The 17,219-nt window shown below is 42.3% G+C and overlaps 1 protein-coding gene across 2 annotated transcripts in view; it reads right to left on the bottom strand.

Moving 5' to 3' along the window:
- Positions 1–5,999: 5,999 nt before the first annotated feature.
- Positions 6,000–17,219, bottom strand: part of Sp1 (Sp1 transcription factor) — a 28,639-nt gene continuing 17,419 nt past the window's right edge. For both annotated transcript variants that reach the window (XM_075960775.1, XM_075960776.1), the window contains exons 4-6: positions 15,253–15,418; positions 12,029–12,228; positions 6,000–11,635 (exon numbers count right to left, since the gene is read on the bottom strand). In XM_075960775.1, coding sequence (XP_075816890.1) covers positions 11,322–11,635; positions 12,029–12,228; positions 15,253–15,418 — 680 coding nt within the window. In that variant the 3' untranslated portion in view covers positions 6,000–11,321. The remainder of the gene's footprint in view (positions 11,636–12,028; positions 12,229–15,252; positions 15,419–17,219) is intronic.

Genomic DNA, 17,219 nt, shown 5'->3' with positions numbered 1-17,219 from the left:
ATATATATGTAAATGTGTGTGTGTGTGAAGTGTCTGGGCTGCTGACACTGGCCTGTAATCTCAGTTACCTGACTGAGGCAGGAGGATTACAACTTCATGGTCTGCTGGGATACAGTGGGAGTTCAAGGCTGGCCTAGGCAATTTAGAAGGAAAAAAAAGCCAGGTACAGTGGCGCACACCTTTAATCCCAGCACTCAGGAGGCAGGAGCAGGCCTGTGTTCGAGGTCAGAGTTCCAGGACAGACTCCAAAGCTACAGAGAAACCGTCTCCAACTCAAAAACCGAGAGAGAAAACAAAGGATTATGTCCCCTTTATCTATAAAACACTTAGATAAAATTGTCCAGCATAGAGGCTTCCAGGTCAAAAAAAAAAAAAGACTGAAGATGTTGAAGCATGAGTTTAAATCTGAAGCAGATGTGTACACCTGTAATCCCAGCACTGGAAAAGCTCTACTCCCTCAAGCAGAATCAGCAAGTTCCCTGGCCCTGCAAAGCTGAACTGCAAAGCTTCTGGGGCACTGGGAGACCCTTTTATTTATTTTGGTTTTTCAAGACAGGATTTGTTTATTTATTATGTACACAACATCCTGTCTACATGTATGCCCACACGCCAGAAGAGGGCACCAGACCCCATTACAGATGGTTGTGAGCCACCATGTGGTTGCTGGGAATTGAACTCAGGATCTTTGGAAGAACAGGCAATGCTCTTAACCATTGAGCCATCTCTCCAGCCAGAAGCCAGTGTTTTTAACCGCTGAGCTATCTCTCCAGCTTTGAGAGATCCTTTCTTACGGGAATAAGACAGAGTGTGAAAGAACCAGACACCCAATGTCTTCCTCTGTTCTCCACGTGCATGGGATGCACACACCCCCCACACACATAGATATTTGGGAGTCATCAATATGTATGAAAATAACTAGTGAGCAGTCGGGTATGGCGGCACATGCCATTGGTCCCAGGATTTGGGAGGCACAAAGCAGTAATGGTGTGTGTATCTATGTGTGTTTGGGGTGGGGGACACTACAGTGGATAAGACTTGTTTGAGAAAGATGTAAAGGGCCTAAGATGGTACACAAATGGTTAAGTGTCAAAGGAAGTAATCTCTCTGCAGCAGACACAGAGTGTATTAGTGTCACTTTATATGACCAGTGTTGATTCTTCAACATGATACAGACGGGGGGGGGGGGGATTGAGAGGAGAGAGAGACAAGGGGAATCAGCGTAGGCCAGGCTGTGATCTAACAAAGGCTCACTTCTCTGCTTCCTGAGCGCTGAGATTACAAGTGTGAGTCACCACACTTGTATTTAGTCTTTACACCTATGTGTGTTGTATACACACATGTGAAAGTCAGGGTCTGGTTCTCTCCTCCCACCATTTTGGATCCCAGGTTTCAAACCTCATCATGCTTAGGGGGAAAGTATCTGTTGAGCCATCTAGCACCCCCACCCCGTTTTTTTGTTTGTTTTTTGAGACATAGTTTCTCTGTAGCTTTGGGGCCTATCCTGAAACTAGCTCTTGTAGACCAGGCTGGCATTGAACTCAGAGAGATTCACCTGCGTCTGCCTCCCAAGTGATGGGATTAAAGGTGTGCGCCACCACTACCGCCACCCTCCCTTTTTTAAGCCATTACTTTTTTTTTTAAGATTTATTATGTATAGTGTTCTGCCTGCATGAACGCCTGCAGGTCGTAAGAGGGCACCAGATATCATTATAGAAGGTTGTGAGCCACCATGTGGTTGCTGGGACCTCTGAAAGAGCAGCCAGTGCCCTTAACTACTGAGTCATCTCTCTAGCACTCATCAATTAATTTTTTCCCAGCCCAACCAGTTTCTCCCCCAACATCCCCCCCTCCCAACCTCATCCATTCCCTCTCCCTTCCCTTCAGAAAAGTTCAGGCCTTGTGTATACCAGTCAGCCATGGCACATCAAGTTGCAGCAAGACTAGGCATCTCCTCTCCTGTAAGGTTGGATGGGGCAACCCAGCAGGAGGAAGGGGTCCTAAGAGCAGGCAACAGTCTGCCAGGAGTCCCACAAGACCAAGCCACACAACCGCAACACATGTGGTGCAGATGGCCCAGGTCAGTCCCATGCAAATTCTCTGGCTGGTGGTTCAGCCTCTGAACCCCAATGAGACTGGGTCTCTTGACTTTTGTTATCCCACAGTGTCCTTGGCTCCTCCTAGCCAGACCCTTTTTACATATTAAGATTTTACTTCTTAAAATTATTTAGAGACAGCCTCATTATATAGCCTTAGGCATCCTTTTATTTTTTTTAACTGTTTGTTAATGCATTCTATTCATGTGTTTTATTTGTGGAGGTCAGAGAAAAGCTTGTAGGGAGTCAGTTCTCTCCTTCAACCACAGGGGTCCCAGGGTCCCACTGAGCCATCACACTGACCCAGCAGCTTCACAATCTGTGTTAAGAATGCTTAAGATGCAGCAGTCACCACTCAGAAGCACTGGGCCCAACCAGGGGGCTGACAACCCTGAAAACTTTTGAAAGAACAAAGCGGTCTGTGGGATAAATAGAGAAAAATGGCTGCAAATCGCTTCCACTAATTTTGGGAATGACAATAATTATATTAGCAACCTGAAAAGGAAGCAGCTTTTTTTCAGAACAGGGTGGGGGATAGGGAGACTGAGAACTTGCATAGAAGCTAGGGAGGGAACCAGAGGGAGGCTGAAGATGAAAGGAGGAGATCACATCAAAACAAAGAACAAAGAGCAGCCAGATGAGAGTAAAACAGGGTGTTCTTCAAACAGAAAAGTTTTTCTTTCCTAGGAAGATGGGATGGGGCAAACTGGTGGGAAAACACACGTGATGAGGTGAGGGACAGTTTGAAGAAATTCCCGCTTCCATTTTCTCCATGAAGTACAAAGCTGAAAATGAGGTCAGGAAGGGAGAAAAAGCAACTGACAGCATCTGTCTCACATGCCCCACTTCAGAGGCCTTGGAAAGGCTGTCTCAGTTAGCATTTTGCCTTAGCTTTAGTACCAGATAAATAACAGGCTCAAAAACCATCTATTGAATGAATAGACGATACTACTCTGAGCTTGGTTTCAGGATGTTAAATACACATCTGGGCAGGCAGTAGTGGTGCATGTCTTTAATCCCAGCACTCGGAGGAAGAGGCAGGTGGATCTCTGTAAATTTGAGGTCTGCAGAGGGAGCTCGAGGACAGTCAGGGCTACACAGAGAAACTCTGTCTCGAAACTCCTTAAAAACAAAACAAACAAAAAAACCTCTGGCAGGGCATGGAGGCACTCACCTTTAATCATAGTACTGGGGAGGCAGATCTCTGAGCGTTGTTGATACCAGCCTAGTTTACATAAAACTTCAGACTAGACAGAGTTACATAGTATGACCCTGCCTCAAAAATAAGAAAGTAAAAAGTAAGTAAATAAATAAATAGGGCACACAACTGAGGAGATGGCTTGGTCAGTAAAATGCTCACCACAACAGCATGAGCCAAGTTAAAATGGATGTGTGGCATGTGTTTGTAATCCCAAAACTAGAGAGGCAGAGGCAGAGGCAGGGACGGTACATGGAGCTCCATCACCAACTAGGCTTGCAGAGCTGTTGAGATCCAGCAATCCTATCTCCCAAAGTAAGCATGGATGTGTACCCTGTAATCTCTGCACACAGGATAGGGATCATGCATACCCACAGGGGTGAACTTCCTTCCAATAAAGCCAAATGTTAAAATGTTCTATTTTAATGGCTACAAGAGGCAGGCAATCAAATGACTGAGTACTGATAAAGCAGACAGGTACAAGAAGACAGATCATTAGAATGCTGTTAACTATAGCACAAACAGCTGACCAAAGATTTCCTGGAGAAAATAAAAAGGAATAAAAATGAAAGAGGAAATAAAAGCCACTGTTGGAATACTAGGGAGACAGCACCTATTTAGAAGGACCCACAGTCCGTATTTACTGTTAGATACAGGCTAGGATAAGTAAATGTAAAATTATGGTAGGCTGCAGCCAGCCAGGAATTAAGAACAATACTCACTATGGTATATTTATCCACCCCTCCACACACAATTAAACAAATAGATCTATTAACATTTTTTTTTTTTAATTTTTGGTTTTGTTTTTCAAGACAAGGATTCTCTTTATAGCCCCGGCTGTCCTGAAACTCACTTTGAAGACCATGCTGACCTCAACTCAAGAGATCCGCCTGACTCTGCCTCCCAAGTGCTGGGATTAAAGGCGTGCGTCACCACTGAGCATTTAGTCGGCAAGTATGTACAAGTACATCTCTAAACAAGGTGGAAGAGGACATTCAAGGTTGTCCTGACCTCCACCTGCACTGACACACGCACACCTGAATTCACGTGCAGTTGTTTAGATGGATTTTTTTAGTACATACCTGTAATGAGAACTTGGAAATCAGAGGCAGGATTGCCTTGAGTTTAAGGTCAACCTGGGCTTAAAAAAGAGGGGGAAAAAATCAGAAAAATGAGGAAGGGGGAATAGGTTATATAGAAATCCTTTGCAGGGCTGGTGAGATGGCTCAGTCGTTAAGAGCATTGCCTGCTCCTCCAAAGGTCCTGAGTTCAATTCCCAGCAACCACATGGTGGCTCACAACCATCTGTAATGAGATCTGGTGCCCTCTTCTGGCCTGCAGACATATATGCAGACAGAATATTGTATACTTAATAAAATAAATAAATATTTAAAAAAAAAAGAAATCCTTTGCAACTTTTCTATAAATCTACAGATACACTATTACAAAATAAGCAGCTTATTTAAAAGGCAGATAAAGATGTATCTCAGTTGGTAGTATGCTTTTCTAGTATGCACAGGATCATAAGTACATGCTTGTAAACCTTGCACTAAGAAGTGGAAGCAAGTCAGGCGGTGGTGGCGCACGCCTTTAACCCCAGCACTTGGGAGGCAGAGGCAGGTGGATCTCTGAGTTTTGAGGCCAGCCTGGTCTCTAATAGCTAGTTCTAGGACAGGACCCAAATCTACAGAAAAACCCCATCTCAGAAAACAAAAATAAATAAAAATAAAACATGGGGTGTAGTGGGAGGAGCTGGAGGGATGACTCAGCAGTTAAGAGCACTGGCTAGAGGACCCAGGTTGATTTCTCAGCACATACATGGCAACTCACAACCATCTGTAACTCCAGTTCCAGGGATATAGAACACCCCCTGGCCTCCATGAGCACTGCACACATGTAGTGCACAGGCATATATGCTTAAAGGCAGACACAACACCCAAACACATAAAAAGGAATCTTAAATCCCAACAGTTCGGCAGTGACCAGCAGAAGGCAGGTGGATCTCTACCCCTTAGAGGACAGCCAAGGCTACATAGACCTACTCTGTTTGAAAACACAAAAGGGTGGTGGTGATGAAGATAACGCTTGTGCTGAAAGTCTGCTGCCAGTTTAATCATCTCAGTTTGAACCCGGACACAACATGGTGGAAGCACCAGCTCCTACAAGCTGTTCTCTGACCTCCAAAAGCATTATGGCAAACATGTGGCCTACCAAACACAAACTACAGAAACTGGGCTACCCCTATTCTTCATGGTCTTTCAGTCATCTTTTCAGGGGTGCTGGGGAACAAACTCAAAGCACTATGAATAGTATGAAAGTGTGTTATCACTGAGTTATGAAACCCAACTGTTGGTGTCAATCCCCCTCACCCCATTTTTGGATATTTTTGAGACAGACTACGACCTGGTCTGGAACTCCCTAAATAGACCAATCTGGCCTCTCACATTCACACTATCCCAACCTTTTCAGCCTCCCCAGTGCTGGAATTATAGGCATGAACTATCAAACCTGGAAGTCCTCCACATTTCTATATAGTCAAAGCACACTGATCTGTTCATGAACCCTCATCTAAGAAGAGTGTAGAGTAACTGCATTGATTAAAATGCATGTGAGCATAAGATAGTAGAGCTGCAACATCTGTTGGATTCAAAATAGGAAGTTATCACATACTCCCCATTCCCAACCCTCTCAATACACCAGAGACATGATTTATTAAAAAAATTTTAATTGGTTTACAAAGGAGCTACAGACTACATTGAAACTAATCTTTGTACAAAAGGCGGAGAGATTGAAATAGAGATATAGAGAAAGAGATATTGAGATCCCCAAAACACCCAGGGACAAAGTTAGGGGGAGAGAGACAAGGAAGATACAAAAGGAGCAGGAAGACAAGATATTAGCATCATACACACACAAGAGTGAGGGTAGAGAGCAAGGGGAGTGACTGCTTAGAAGTATTTACCCACACAGCCCTGGTGATAACTGGACTGGAACCCACAACAAACATAGCTTGAGGTTTAAAGGCAACAGTGGTATGGAGACTGGTTATTGCCAGCACTAAGAAAGATAAACTTGTTTTAGGCACCAAATTAGAGCACTACTCCTCTGTCCTGGGATGACAGACTCGGGAGAGGGAAGCAGGCCCTAGGACAGCTGCCTTTGGTTTCCTTAGATCAGTATCAGCATATTCTCTTCAGACTTCATGCCTAGTCTTTAGCTAAGTAAGGGCTATTAGGATGTTACTAGGAGAAAAGAATCATAAGAAATATGAAAAACTGCTACTATCCACATTTTTCAAGAGCAGTTACTGGAAAAGCTAGGTAAACAGAATCAATTCCCTAGTGGAAAAGGCACAGTGTGATTCCTGAAGGCAAGAAATAGAAAGCACATCAACTGGATGTGCCAACAGTCGTCTTCGTCTGCAGCCCTAGCTAAGGTGTCATGTTCAGTCCCCATAGCTGAAGGACAGATGAGTAAAGTCCCTGTACTTTCTTAGCCAAGAAGAGGAAGGTTGGGCTGTTTGATAAAGATGGGGAAGACGAGAAAAATACTTCGCTTTCTCCAATGAGTGCTGTGGAGAAATCCTTTTGGGTTTGTAAAGTCAGAGCAGTGATGACTCAGGGAAGGAAGGGAGCCAAGGATTGCCCCTTTTCTCCCTTCCCAGTCTTCCATCTACAGCACATGAGCCAAATCTGGAAGAGGGAGTAGGAATTTCAGCTAAAGGCTGCTTAATGTCTTTCTGGGGAACGGTGTTTCAGGAAGACAGACACAGAAAAGAAACAGGTCAACCTCAAAGCTGGGCTACCCATCCTCCTAGATGAGATCTGGACCCCCGGAACAGAGCCAAGAGAGGCTCTACAGAGAACAGTCTTCCACACCAAAGTAATAACCTGCCCATGTTTTATCAGCAGCTTTCAAAGCAATGTTTTCCGGGGTTGGAAAAGTGCCATACCCTCCTCTTTCCAAAGCAACTGCTGCTGCCGTTCGTTATCCTTGTAAGTTACTGGCTCTTCTAAGAGAAGTTGAAACTCTGAGATTTCAAACATTTCTCTTTCCAACCCCAAGAGGTTACCCAACTTGGCATAGGGAAAGCAAAACTATGCAAAGACGCTCAACCGAGGCAGCTTCACTGTCCTCCTCTCCTTGGCACCTGATCTCTGAAGCACTTCTGATCTGATCCCAAGGTCCAAAAGGCACTAGGGCAATTAAAACTGAATCAAAACTTCAATCATGTAGCACCAGGGCTCCCTCAAAGTATAACAGAGGCCTGGTTAGGACCCCCAAAAGAAATCCTCAAAAAGTATCCAAATTTATTGCGGCCTAACAAAGATCTGCAGCTTCCAGTATTCACATACTGTGAAGTATTAACAATACAAAATATATCCTGAAAGTCAGACACTGCAGTTCATAGTGCTTTCTCAGATTTGTTAAAAAAATACAATGCTTAGTTTTCTATATAGGATATACAAAAGCAAAAAATATATATGTATATAGTAGAAATAAAAATCAGCCATAGTAATTTACAGCTTTAGTCTCCAACCCTCCCCAAATTATAACACCTTCACCCCATACTTCAGTCTATACTTTCTGAGATCAAAGGTTCTATATTTATTCTGAAACCAAACTGAGAAATAGTCATTATATTGCATTTTGAATAGCACCCCAAAAAGAGTGCCTGTTGGGAGGTCCCCAAAGGAAGAGGGCGGGTTGGTCCTTTCTAGGAAAAGGGTGGCACAGTCAAATAGTATGTAGATGATATGAATGGGCAACTCAGGACAAGGGGATGAATGCATTAAGATTACTGTTTCAGCTGAGCATGGTGGCATATATCATCTGGAACCCCAGCACTTGAAAGGCAGAGGTGGTGGGTTTCATAGTTAAAGGTCAGCCTGAACTAATCATGAATTCAGACCAGTAAAGGCTATACAGACAGACCTAACAAGATTACTAAATTTGTGGTCACCCACCACCAGTAAAGCAGAGTCATTAAAAAAAAAAATAAGTAAAAGATCATGAAGGTTGGACATGGTGACATATACCTGTAATCATAGCACTCAGGAGCAGAAAAACTATCCAAAGTTCAAGGACAGTCTGAGTTACATAGCAAGTTCCAGAGTAGCCAGGGCTACAGAATAAAACCCTGTCTTAAAAAAAAAAACAACAAAAAAAACCAGCAACAACAGACAAACAAAAAAAATCCCAAACAATAAATTTCGGAATCAATATGCAGGTTAATTATGTTAAATTCCAATGGCCAAAAATTTAGGGAAAGGTTATTTTTCAGTAATGAGACCTGGACTGGAGGAATGTAGTCTCTACCTGTGAAAAAGGCCAAGTGGATCATAGATAGGAAAACAGAAGCAGAAACTGTTTCCATTTAAGAGTCAAATAAGACACTGGAGAACGAAATAGGAAAAGCAGAAAAAAATCTGATGTAAATTAATTCATGGTAATGTTAATAAAGCAGATGTTGAGGATAAACCATCCAAAAGAGAAAACACCGTTAAACAACTTATTTAAAGGCTTACAGTCCTTGGCATCATTAAGTCAGCTTATCATCATCACTTCATACTGAAGAAGATTCTATTCCTTGAAAAGATCTAGCAAAATACTGCACACTCCAGTGAGTTATGCTGCCCCTTCCTCCAGAGATGCCATAGTACATGATTATTAGACATAAAACAACAAGGTTTGAGGTCTGCTTTTCTGTGGGAATAAAAGGTGTCATGGTGACTGAGGACGGATACCTTTTGAATCACCATGTGATCTGTGATCTGGGAAAAGTCCTTGAAATATTTCCTGAGTCTTGATAAGAGTCTTAGTTTGCACAGGAAGGACCAAATAGAATAGACTGATGTTAGAGGATCAACGGCTCTTGTAATTCAGACTATCACCACCACAAACTTAGCAAGAATCTACTTTCGATGGAATTCACATAAAATGTATAATAGTATAATCTATTTGTAGCCAAGATAGAGAGTTTAGAACAAAGAGTCCACTATAGATTTGGATGTTGATTTCATTTTCAAACACAAAAATAATTTCTTCTTTAGAAAGTGCACTAGGATATCCCCCCACCCCATTCATAATTGTAACTGATTTAGCATAAGCAGAGAACTGACCTCAGGAACATATCCAAGTTTTTTAACCAACTTCTTGGTAACGGGCCTGAAAAGCATTTTAATCTGAATTTATTTTCCAACAATTTCAAATATAAGTTCTCATCTGCACGTAGATATATACAGGCACAAACACCCACTCTCACGCAGTCATACACAAAGTTTACTTTCTCTATCAGATCAGGGTAATTTTTTTATTGCAGATCTCTTTAAATATTGGCTAATAGAAAATCTATCCCCAACCTAATAGATTACACACATACACACACCACTTCCATACTACCTCACAGTGAAAGGCTCTCTGACAAGATACCAGAAGGTCAAGAGAGACAATGCTTTCTTTAATGGCTGGGCCTTGAGGACAATTCTGGTTGCATTTAAGCCTCAGTGTCAAATGCACTAAGTTTCCCTGCCGTTATAATTTTTGGATCAGTCTCTTCTGGAATCAGGCCATGGATAAAGCAGGATAATTTCTCCCAATCTCTCCTATAATCCCCAGTGGTAAGACAAGATTTCCCTTTGTTCTGGGCTTATCGTTCCCATGATCATGTGTTTCCTTTACCCTTAGGAACCACCCAACTACATACAGAATTAAGAGGGAGATTATTTTAAAGAACTACTCTTGCCACTGGCACAAGTTTTGCATTCTACAGAATTAAAAGTTAGAACAGATTCACTGGCTGATGCTTCTTAACATGAAAACACTAACAGGAAGGAACTACAGAAATATTTAAAAGAGGAAGTATACTTCCTTTCAGTGTGTGAACTCAGAAGCCCAATACATTAAGGCTTAGAGCTATTTGGAAGACAATGATACTGAAATCCAAATAATTCCATGAATCGAGACTACGAGAACATCTTTTTCCTACTGAAAGCTGCTGCCTACTATTTGACCATTTTTTGACCGTTTATGCACATCAATCCAAGATTCTCTCCCTCAAAGGGCCTCTTAGACAATTTCACAGACTTCTGACTCCTGATGTTTACAGTAGCTAACAAAGGGAGATGGTTTTGACTCTCCAGCACTAAGAAGGTGCCTGCGTCAGTAGTAATTTGAACACTCCCTCCATAGCTACTTCAACCATCAGCCTGCACTTCAAGGTTTTCCATTCTGCTGCTCAAACTAAGCTCTTTAAAATATTGACCGAAGTGACTAATCCAGAAATCACTGTCATAAACAACACAGGAAGTGATCATGTGAGAGAAGGGGAGAAAAAAGACTGAGTCAGGAAAGGAGCGCAAGGAGCTGATCCCATATAAAATGACAAAATTAAGACACATATGTATATACGAACTAAAAGCAGAGCACATGAATGCTTACTCTGGTTGGATGCCAGGACATTTATAGAAAAGCTTGATGTGTCATGATAAGGCTCAGCCATTGAGAAATAAGGCAATATTAAAAAAAAAAAAAGGACCAAGGTATTTTTGGTCAGAAAATGGTCGTTTTCCTCCTCCCAGCCACCCCTATGAAAGCATCTCTATATATTTATTTATATATATATATATATATATATGTAATATAGAATCTGTTTTTGTTAAAAAGTATTTCAATGATCATACATATTTATCAAGGCATGATGGCTTTGGGGGTGGGATCCATCATGGGAAAGCTTAGAGGTTCGGAAATGCAGGAAGAGGAGGCTGGGGTAAGAAGTGTAAGAAGAACCTGGGATGAAATAAATGCTTATCAAAGGGTGGCACCAACACAACCTTCACTAAAGAGTCACCAGTGACAGATGGGTGCCACAATCCCATCTCTTCTCCTGCACCCTCCCCCTCAATTCTTCCCTCCACCAAGAACATTAATGCTTCATGGCTCGCTCTTCCACAAGTCTCTTGGACCCATGCTATCTTGCATCCCAGGCTTGGTGGGTAATGGCCCATGTCTCTGGCCCTAGGTGTCTAATCTCAGAAACCATTGCCACTGATATTAATGGACTGTAGCTCTGTCACCTGCATGACGTTGATGCCACTGTTGGCAAGACGGGCAATCCCCTCGGGACAGATGGCCTCCATGGCTACCATATTGGTGGTAATAAGGGCTGAAGGAGTGGCAGTGCCACTGCCTTCTGAACCTGCCCCACTGTCCAGGGGCAAAGTGCCCACACTCAGGGCGACCCCTGGGCCTCCCTTTTTGTTCTGGTGGGTCTTGATATGCTTTGACAGGTGATCACTCCTCATGAAACGCTTAGGGCACTCAGGACAGGCAAATTTCTTCTCACCTAGATAAAAAAGCAAAAGATAACTTAATCCAAAAACAGTCAGAACAAAGATGGGGTTGATGTGTGTTCTTCAAAATCCAAATTCAGGAGTCTCTTCCAGAGGTCCTGAGTTCAATTCCCAGCAACCACATGGTAGCTCACAACCATCTGTAATGACATCTGGTGCCCTCTTCTTTCAGCAGGCATACATGGAAGCAGAACACTGTATACATAATAAACAGACAAATAAATCTTAATGGAGCTCCTTAAAATCTTCCAGAGTAATCCAAGTGCTCTTTGAGACACACTCAATTTCACACATAAGTTGTTCAGGATGTTTAGTTACTTCAAAGGCAAATCATGTCTTCTCGTTTTGTCTATTACTCATTTTCTCTTCCCCTGGGTCTCACTCACCTGTATGTGTGCGTTTATGTCTCTGAAGCTCATCCGAACGTGTGAAGCGTTTCCCACAGTATGACCAGTTACACATGAATGGTCTCTCTCCTGTATGCCAGCGCAAGTGTGCCCGGAGATGTGAGGTCTTGCCATATACTTTGCCACATCCTTGGATATGACAAATGTGCTGTTTCTTTTTACCAGGATCTCCAGAGCCTCTATGAATGAGAACATAATGATTTATCATTCTGGAGACAAAAATTAAAGAACCAAGAAGTGTTAGTAATTACCTAACCCATTCTTTTGTTTGTTTTGGATACAAGTATCTCTGGCTATCTTGGAACTCCATAAATTGACCAAGCAGGACTTGAACTCAGAAACCTACCTGCCTCTGCTTGCTTAATGCTAGGATTAGAAGTTTGTGCCACCATACCTATCACTGAAATTGACTTTAAAAAAAATTTAATATTTACTTATGAGTAGTTTGTCTGCACATATGTACGCCTCAGCATGTCTGGTACCCAAGGTCAGAAAAGGATGTGAAATCTCCTGGAACTGGAGTTACAGATGGTTATGAGCTACCATGTGGTTGCTGGGAATTGAAACGAATCCTTTGGAAAGGCAGTCAGTGCTTAGCTGATGAGCCGTTGCTCCCCCTCCAGTTTTTCTTTGTTTCGTCTTTTTGAGACAGGGTTTCCTTGTGGAGCCCTGGCTGTCCTAGAACTCAGAGATCTCTCTGCTTCAAATGCTGAGATTAAAGGTGTGCACTATAGCACCCAACTTGTGGGGTTCTTTTGTTTTGTTTTGTTTTTTTGACACAGGGTTTCTCTGTGTAGCTTTGTCTGTCCTGGAACTTACTCTGTAGACCTGGCTGACCTTGAACTCACAGAGATCTGCCTGCAGCCTCTGCCTCAGTAGTTAAGAGCACTGGTTGCTCTTAACTCTTTTTTTTTTTTTAATATTTATTTATTTATTTATTTATTATGTATACAATATTCTGTCTGTGTGCATGTCTGCAGGCCGGAAGAGGGCACCAGACCTCTTTACAGATGGTTGTGAGCCACCATGTGGTTGCTGGAAATTGAACTCAGGACCTTTGGAAGAGCAGGCAATGCTCTTAACCACTGAGCCATCTCTCCAGCCCCTGCTCTTAACTCTTGAGTTCAATTTCCAGGACCACATGGTGACCCACAACCATCCTTAATGAGATCTGGTGCCCTCTTCTGGCTTGCAGGCAGAACACTGTAAACATAAGAAATATAAATCTTTAAAAAAAAAATAAAAAATATTTGTGTGAGTTTGTGCGTATGAGTACACGTGTCTGAGGCATGAGACCCCTGTAGCTGGAGTCACAGGCAGTTAAGAGCTACCTGATATGGGTGTTAGAAACTAAACTCAGGTACTTCAGAGAGTAACAAGAGCTTAACTGTTTAGCCATCTCTGCAGTCCCCCATTTCTTAAGGCTTTGTCTTGTTTTGTTTATTTTTGTTTTCGAAAATGTCTTATGTAACATTAACAGGCTGCCTTTGAGATCTGGATCAAACAGACTAGGCAAGCTCTCTTTATCATTACTATTATTTTTATGTGCATTGGTGTTTTGCCATGAATTTTGGGTTCCCTGAAACTGAAGTTACAAACAGTTGTGAGCTGCCATGTTAAGTACTGGGAATTGAACCCAGGTCCTCTGGAAAAGCAGTCAGTGCTCTTAACCACTGGACCATCTTTCCAGCCCCAAGCTCTCTTCTATTAAAAGTTATAATTTTTATCCCCTCCAACCCATGCACATTTTGGGGGGGGGGAGAAAGAGCTTTGAGACTGGGTCTCATATAGCTCAGGCTGACCTCAAACTTACTATAGAGTTAGCCAAGACTAACTTTGATCTCCTGATCTCCTCTACCTTCTAAGTACTGAAATCATATAGGTAGGAGCAACTACCACACTTGACATCAAAGATAGATCTTCAGCTGATTTTAGTTAATTAGCTTCCAAAATCCAAGTTATAGATTACCTTCCTCAGAGATGTGGAGGCGCATGTCATTAATCCCAGCACTTGGGCAGCAAAGGCAGGTGGATCTCTGTGAGTTTAAGGCTAGCCTGGTCTACAGAGCTAGGACTGGTTCCATAGTTACTGAGAAACCCTGTCTCAAAAAACCAAAGATAGAGAGAGAGAGAGATAATAAAAAAGGGGCTAGCCAGGTATGGTGGTGCAATTCAAGGCAAGCCCTCTCCTGGGTTCCATAGGTAGTACCTGCATGCACAAGGCATACACATGGAAGAAACACGCAGAAACAAAAAACAAAGATGAGTAAATCTTTAAGGAAAAAATTTAAAGCCGGGCTGTGGTGGTGCACGAATTTAATCCCAGCGTTCACTCGGGAGGCAGAGGCATGTGGATCTTTGTGAGTTCGAGGCTAGCCTGGTCTACAAGAGCTAGTTCCAGGACAGGCTCCAAAGCTACAGCGAAACCCTGTCTCAAAAAACAAAAAACAAAAATAAATAAATAAATAAATAAATGAATGAATGAAAGAAAAATCCTGGTGGAAAAATATGACATCTTTAGTAAGAGATGGACGATAGTGGTACACACCTTTAATCCCAGCACCTGGAAGGCAGAAGCAGAGGCAGGCAGTACTCTGAGTTCAAGCAAGACCAGCCTGGTCTACAGAGTGAGTTCCAAAACAGTAAGGGCTACACAGAGAAACACTGACTTGAGAGAAAGTGAACAACAATAAAAACAAAAAGCACCTGGAAAAAGTATCGTCTTTTTGAATGATAACATAACTGTGAAAACTTGTGTAATTTTCCTAAAGCTACTGTAAAAAAAAAAAATCATTATAAGAAGTAGGTTTAGCGCTAGGGAGATGGTTCAGTGGTTAAGAGCGCTGACTGATCTTCCAAAGGACCTGAGTTCAATTCCCAGCACCCACATGGCAGTTCACAACTGTCTGTAACCCCAAAGATCTGACACCCCTCACATAGACATTTATGCAAGCAGAGCACCAATGCACATAAAATAATAAATAAATTATTTTTTAAAAAAAGAAGTAGGTTTAGCTGGGTGGTGGCACATACCTTTAATCCCAGCACTCAGGAGGCAGAGGCAGGTGGATAAATATGAATTCAAGGCCAGCCTGGTCTACAGAGAGCTAGTTCCAGGACAGCCAGAGCTAAACAGTGAAGCCCTGTCCATAAAACCAAAAAAAAAAAAAAAAAACACTCTATATTCAAGAAAATGAACTCACCTTCCTTCACTGTCTTTACAGTAGGGGCATGTACATGCTTCCCTCCGAGTCCTCCGACCAGCTTGGGGCTGGGGATCAGGACTGTTCTCTCCTTCTCCACCTGCTGTCTCATCATGCATCCCATCACCACCAGATCCATGGAGGCCAAGCTGAGTGCCATGATCACCTGAAATAAAAAGAGAGGTTCAAGATGCAGTGGGTAGGACAGAGAGCTACAGAACCTCACAGACATCACACTCATAGCACCAACTTTTCATTACAGTTCCTTCTTCAGTGTGATTGTCCAAGCCAGAGGACAACTTGTAGAAATTGGTTCTCTTCCACCATATCAGTTTCAAGTGAAAAGTTTCTGCGCCCCAAAAAGCCTCTCCACTGATGCAACAATCCAAATCAAACAAAATCAAATCAAATTAGAAAAAGCCAGGTTTAATGGATACAACGCTCCCAGATGATTTTCCAGCCCTCCAGAGAGGAGACGGGAACGGAAGATCAGAAAACTGGGGAGCAGTTTAAGTACCCTGTGGGAGTGGTCTTGAGCATCTCTCGAGGAGGGGAAATAGTTTGGTGGGCTTTCTGAGATGCAGCAGCGTTTGGGGAGGGGGCTTGGGGTAGAACTTTTATCAGAACATTCCAGACTCTGAGTATGCCAGGGACTGAGGGTGAAGATTCCAGCAGAACATCAAAAACCAATCTCAGACTCTCAGCCTTGGCAGCAGTGCCTTTACCTGCTGAGCATCTCACTGGCCCATATGGCAACATTTCTTCAAGATCTTTTTTTATTTTATTTTTTTTAAAGATTTATTTATTTATTATGTATACAACATTCTGCCTGCACACCAGAGGAGGGCGCCAGATCTCAGTACAGATGGTTGTGAGCCACCATGTGGTTGCTGGGAATTGAACTCAGGACCTCTGGAAGAGCAGTCAGTGCTCCCAACCTCTGAGCCATCTCTCCAGCCCCAAGATCTTTTTTTAAAATATGACATAAGGTCTTGCTATATTTGCCCGGGTTGGCCTTAAACTCCTAGGCTCAAGCAATCTTCTGACTCAAGATTAAATTAAATTAAAAATAAAATTAATTTAAAAAAATAAAATTTAAGCTTCCTAAGGGACTACCAAAGGACTACAGATTTAAGTTTACATAGTAGTTACAGGCTAACCTTGGCTAAAGATTAAGACCCATGTAAAATACAAAGGCTTACATGACATCAACATCATATTGGAATTTGTTCCTCGCCCCCTTAATAATAGTTTTAGAAAGGAACAGTTCAATCTTAAAACATGGTGCTAGTTAAGCAATGAGATAAATTAAAGATTGGCCTTCCTGTGATGAAAATAACTAGGAAACCAGAAGCAATTTAATGACAGTTTTGGGCAAACCCAGTTGCTGCCTCTAGCATCAGTTTCTGAAACAACTACAAATGTCAGATCTGTTCAGTTTCTTCAGACTAAAGAAGTGTGGCTAAACCCATGATCTTCCCAGAAATCACTAAGAGTCAAAACTTTAGGAATTACTAAAGCATGATGAAATTAAAATGTCAGTAACTATAAAACAAAACAAATCATCATTCTAGGAACTGAGCCGAGGGCCTCCACACAGTACTCTACCATCCAAAGGCTAGTTTCCATATATTTCCAAAAACTGTGCTTAGGCTTCCAGGTTCCTGTATGTCACCTCACTGTGATAAGTACCACGTCCAAAATAATAACAACAACAAAACAAAAACAAAACAAAACAACAAAACAAACCAACAAGGGAAACAAAGGGTTTATCTCTTATTACAACTCTTATGTCATCACAAGGGAAACCAGAGCAGGAAATTGTGGCAAGAACCAAGAGGCAGGACTGGCTTAATCTCCACGACTTGCTTATTCTGGTTTCTTACACCATCTAGGACTACCTACCCAGGAGAGACCCAGTTCCCAGTATGCTGGGTTCTCGTAACAAGCATTAATTAAGACTTGTC

Source organism: Microtus pennsylvanicus, chromosome 2, assembly GCF_037038515.1.
Source record: "Microtus pennsylvanicus isolate mMicPen1 chromosome 2, mMicPen1.hap1, whole genome shotgun sequence".
Classification (NCBI taxonomy): domain Eukaryota; kingdom Metazoa; phylum Chordata; class Mammalia; order Rodentia; family Cricetidae; genus Microtus; species Microtus pennsylvanicus.
The sequence above is the reverse complement of the archived record's forward strand: the minus strand, read 5'-3'. Positions and strand labels throughout refer to the sequence as shown.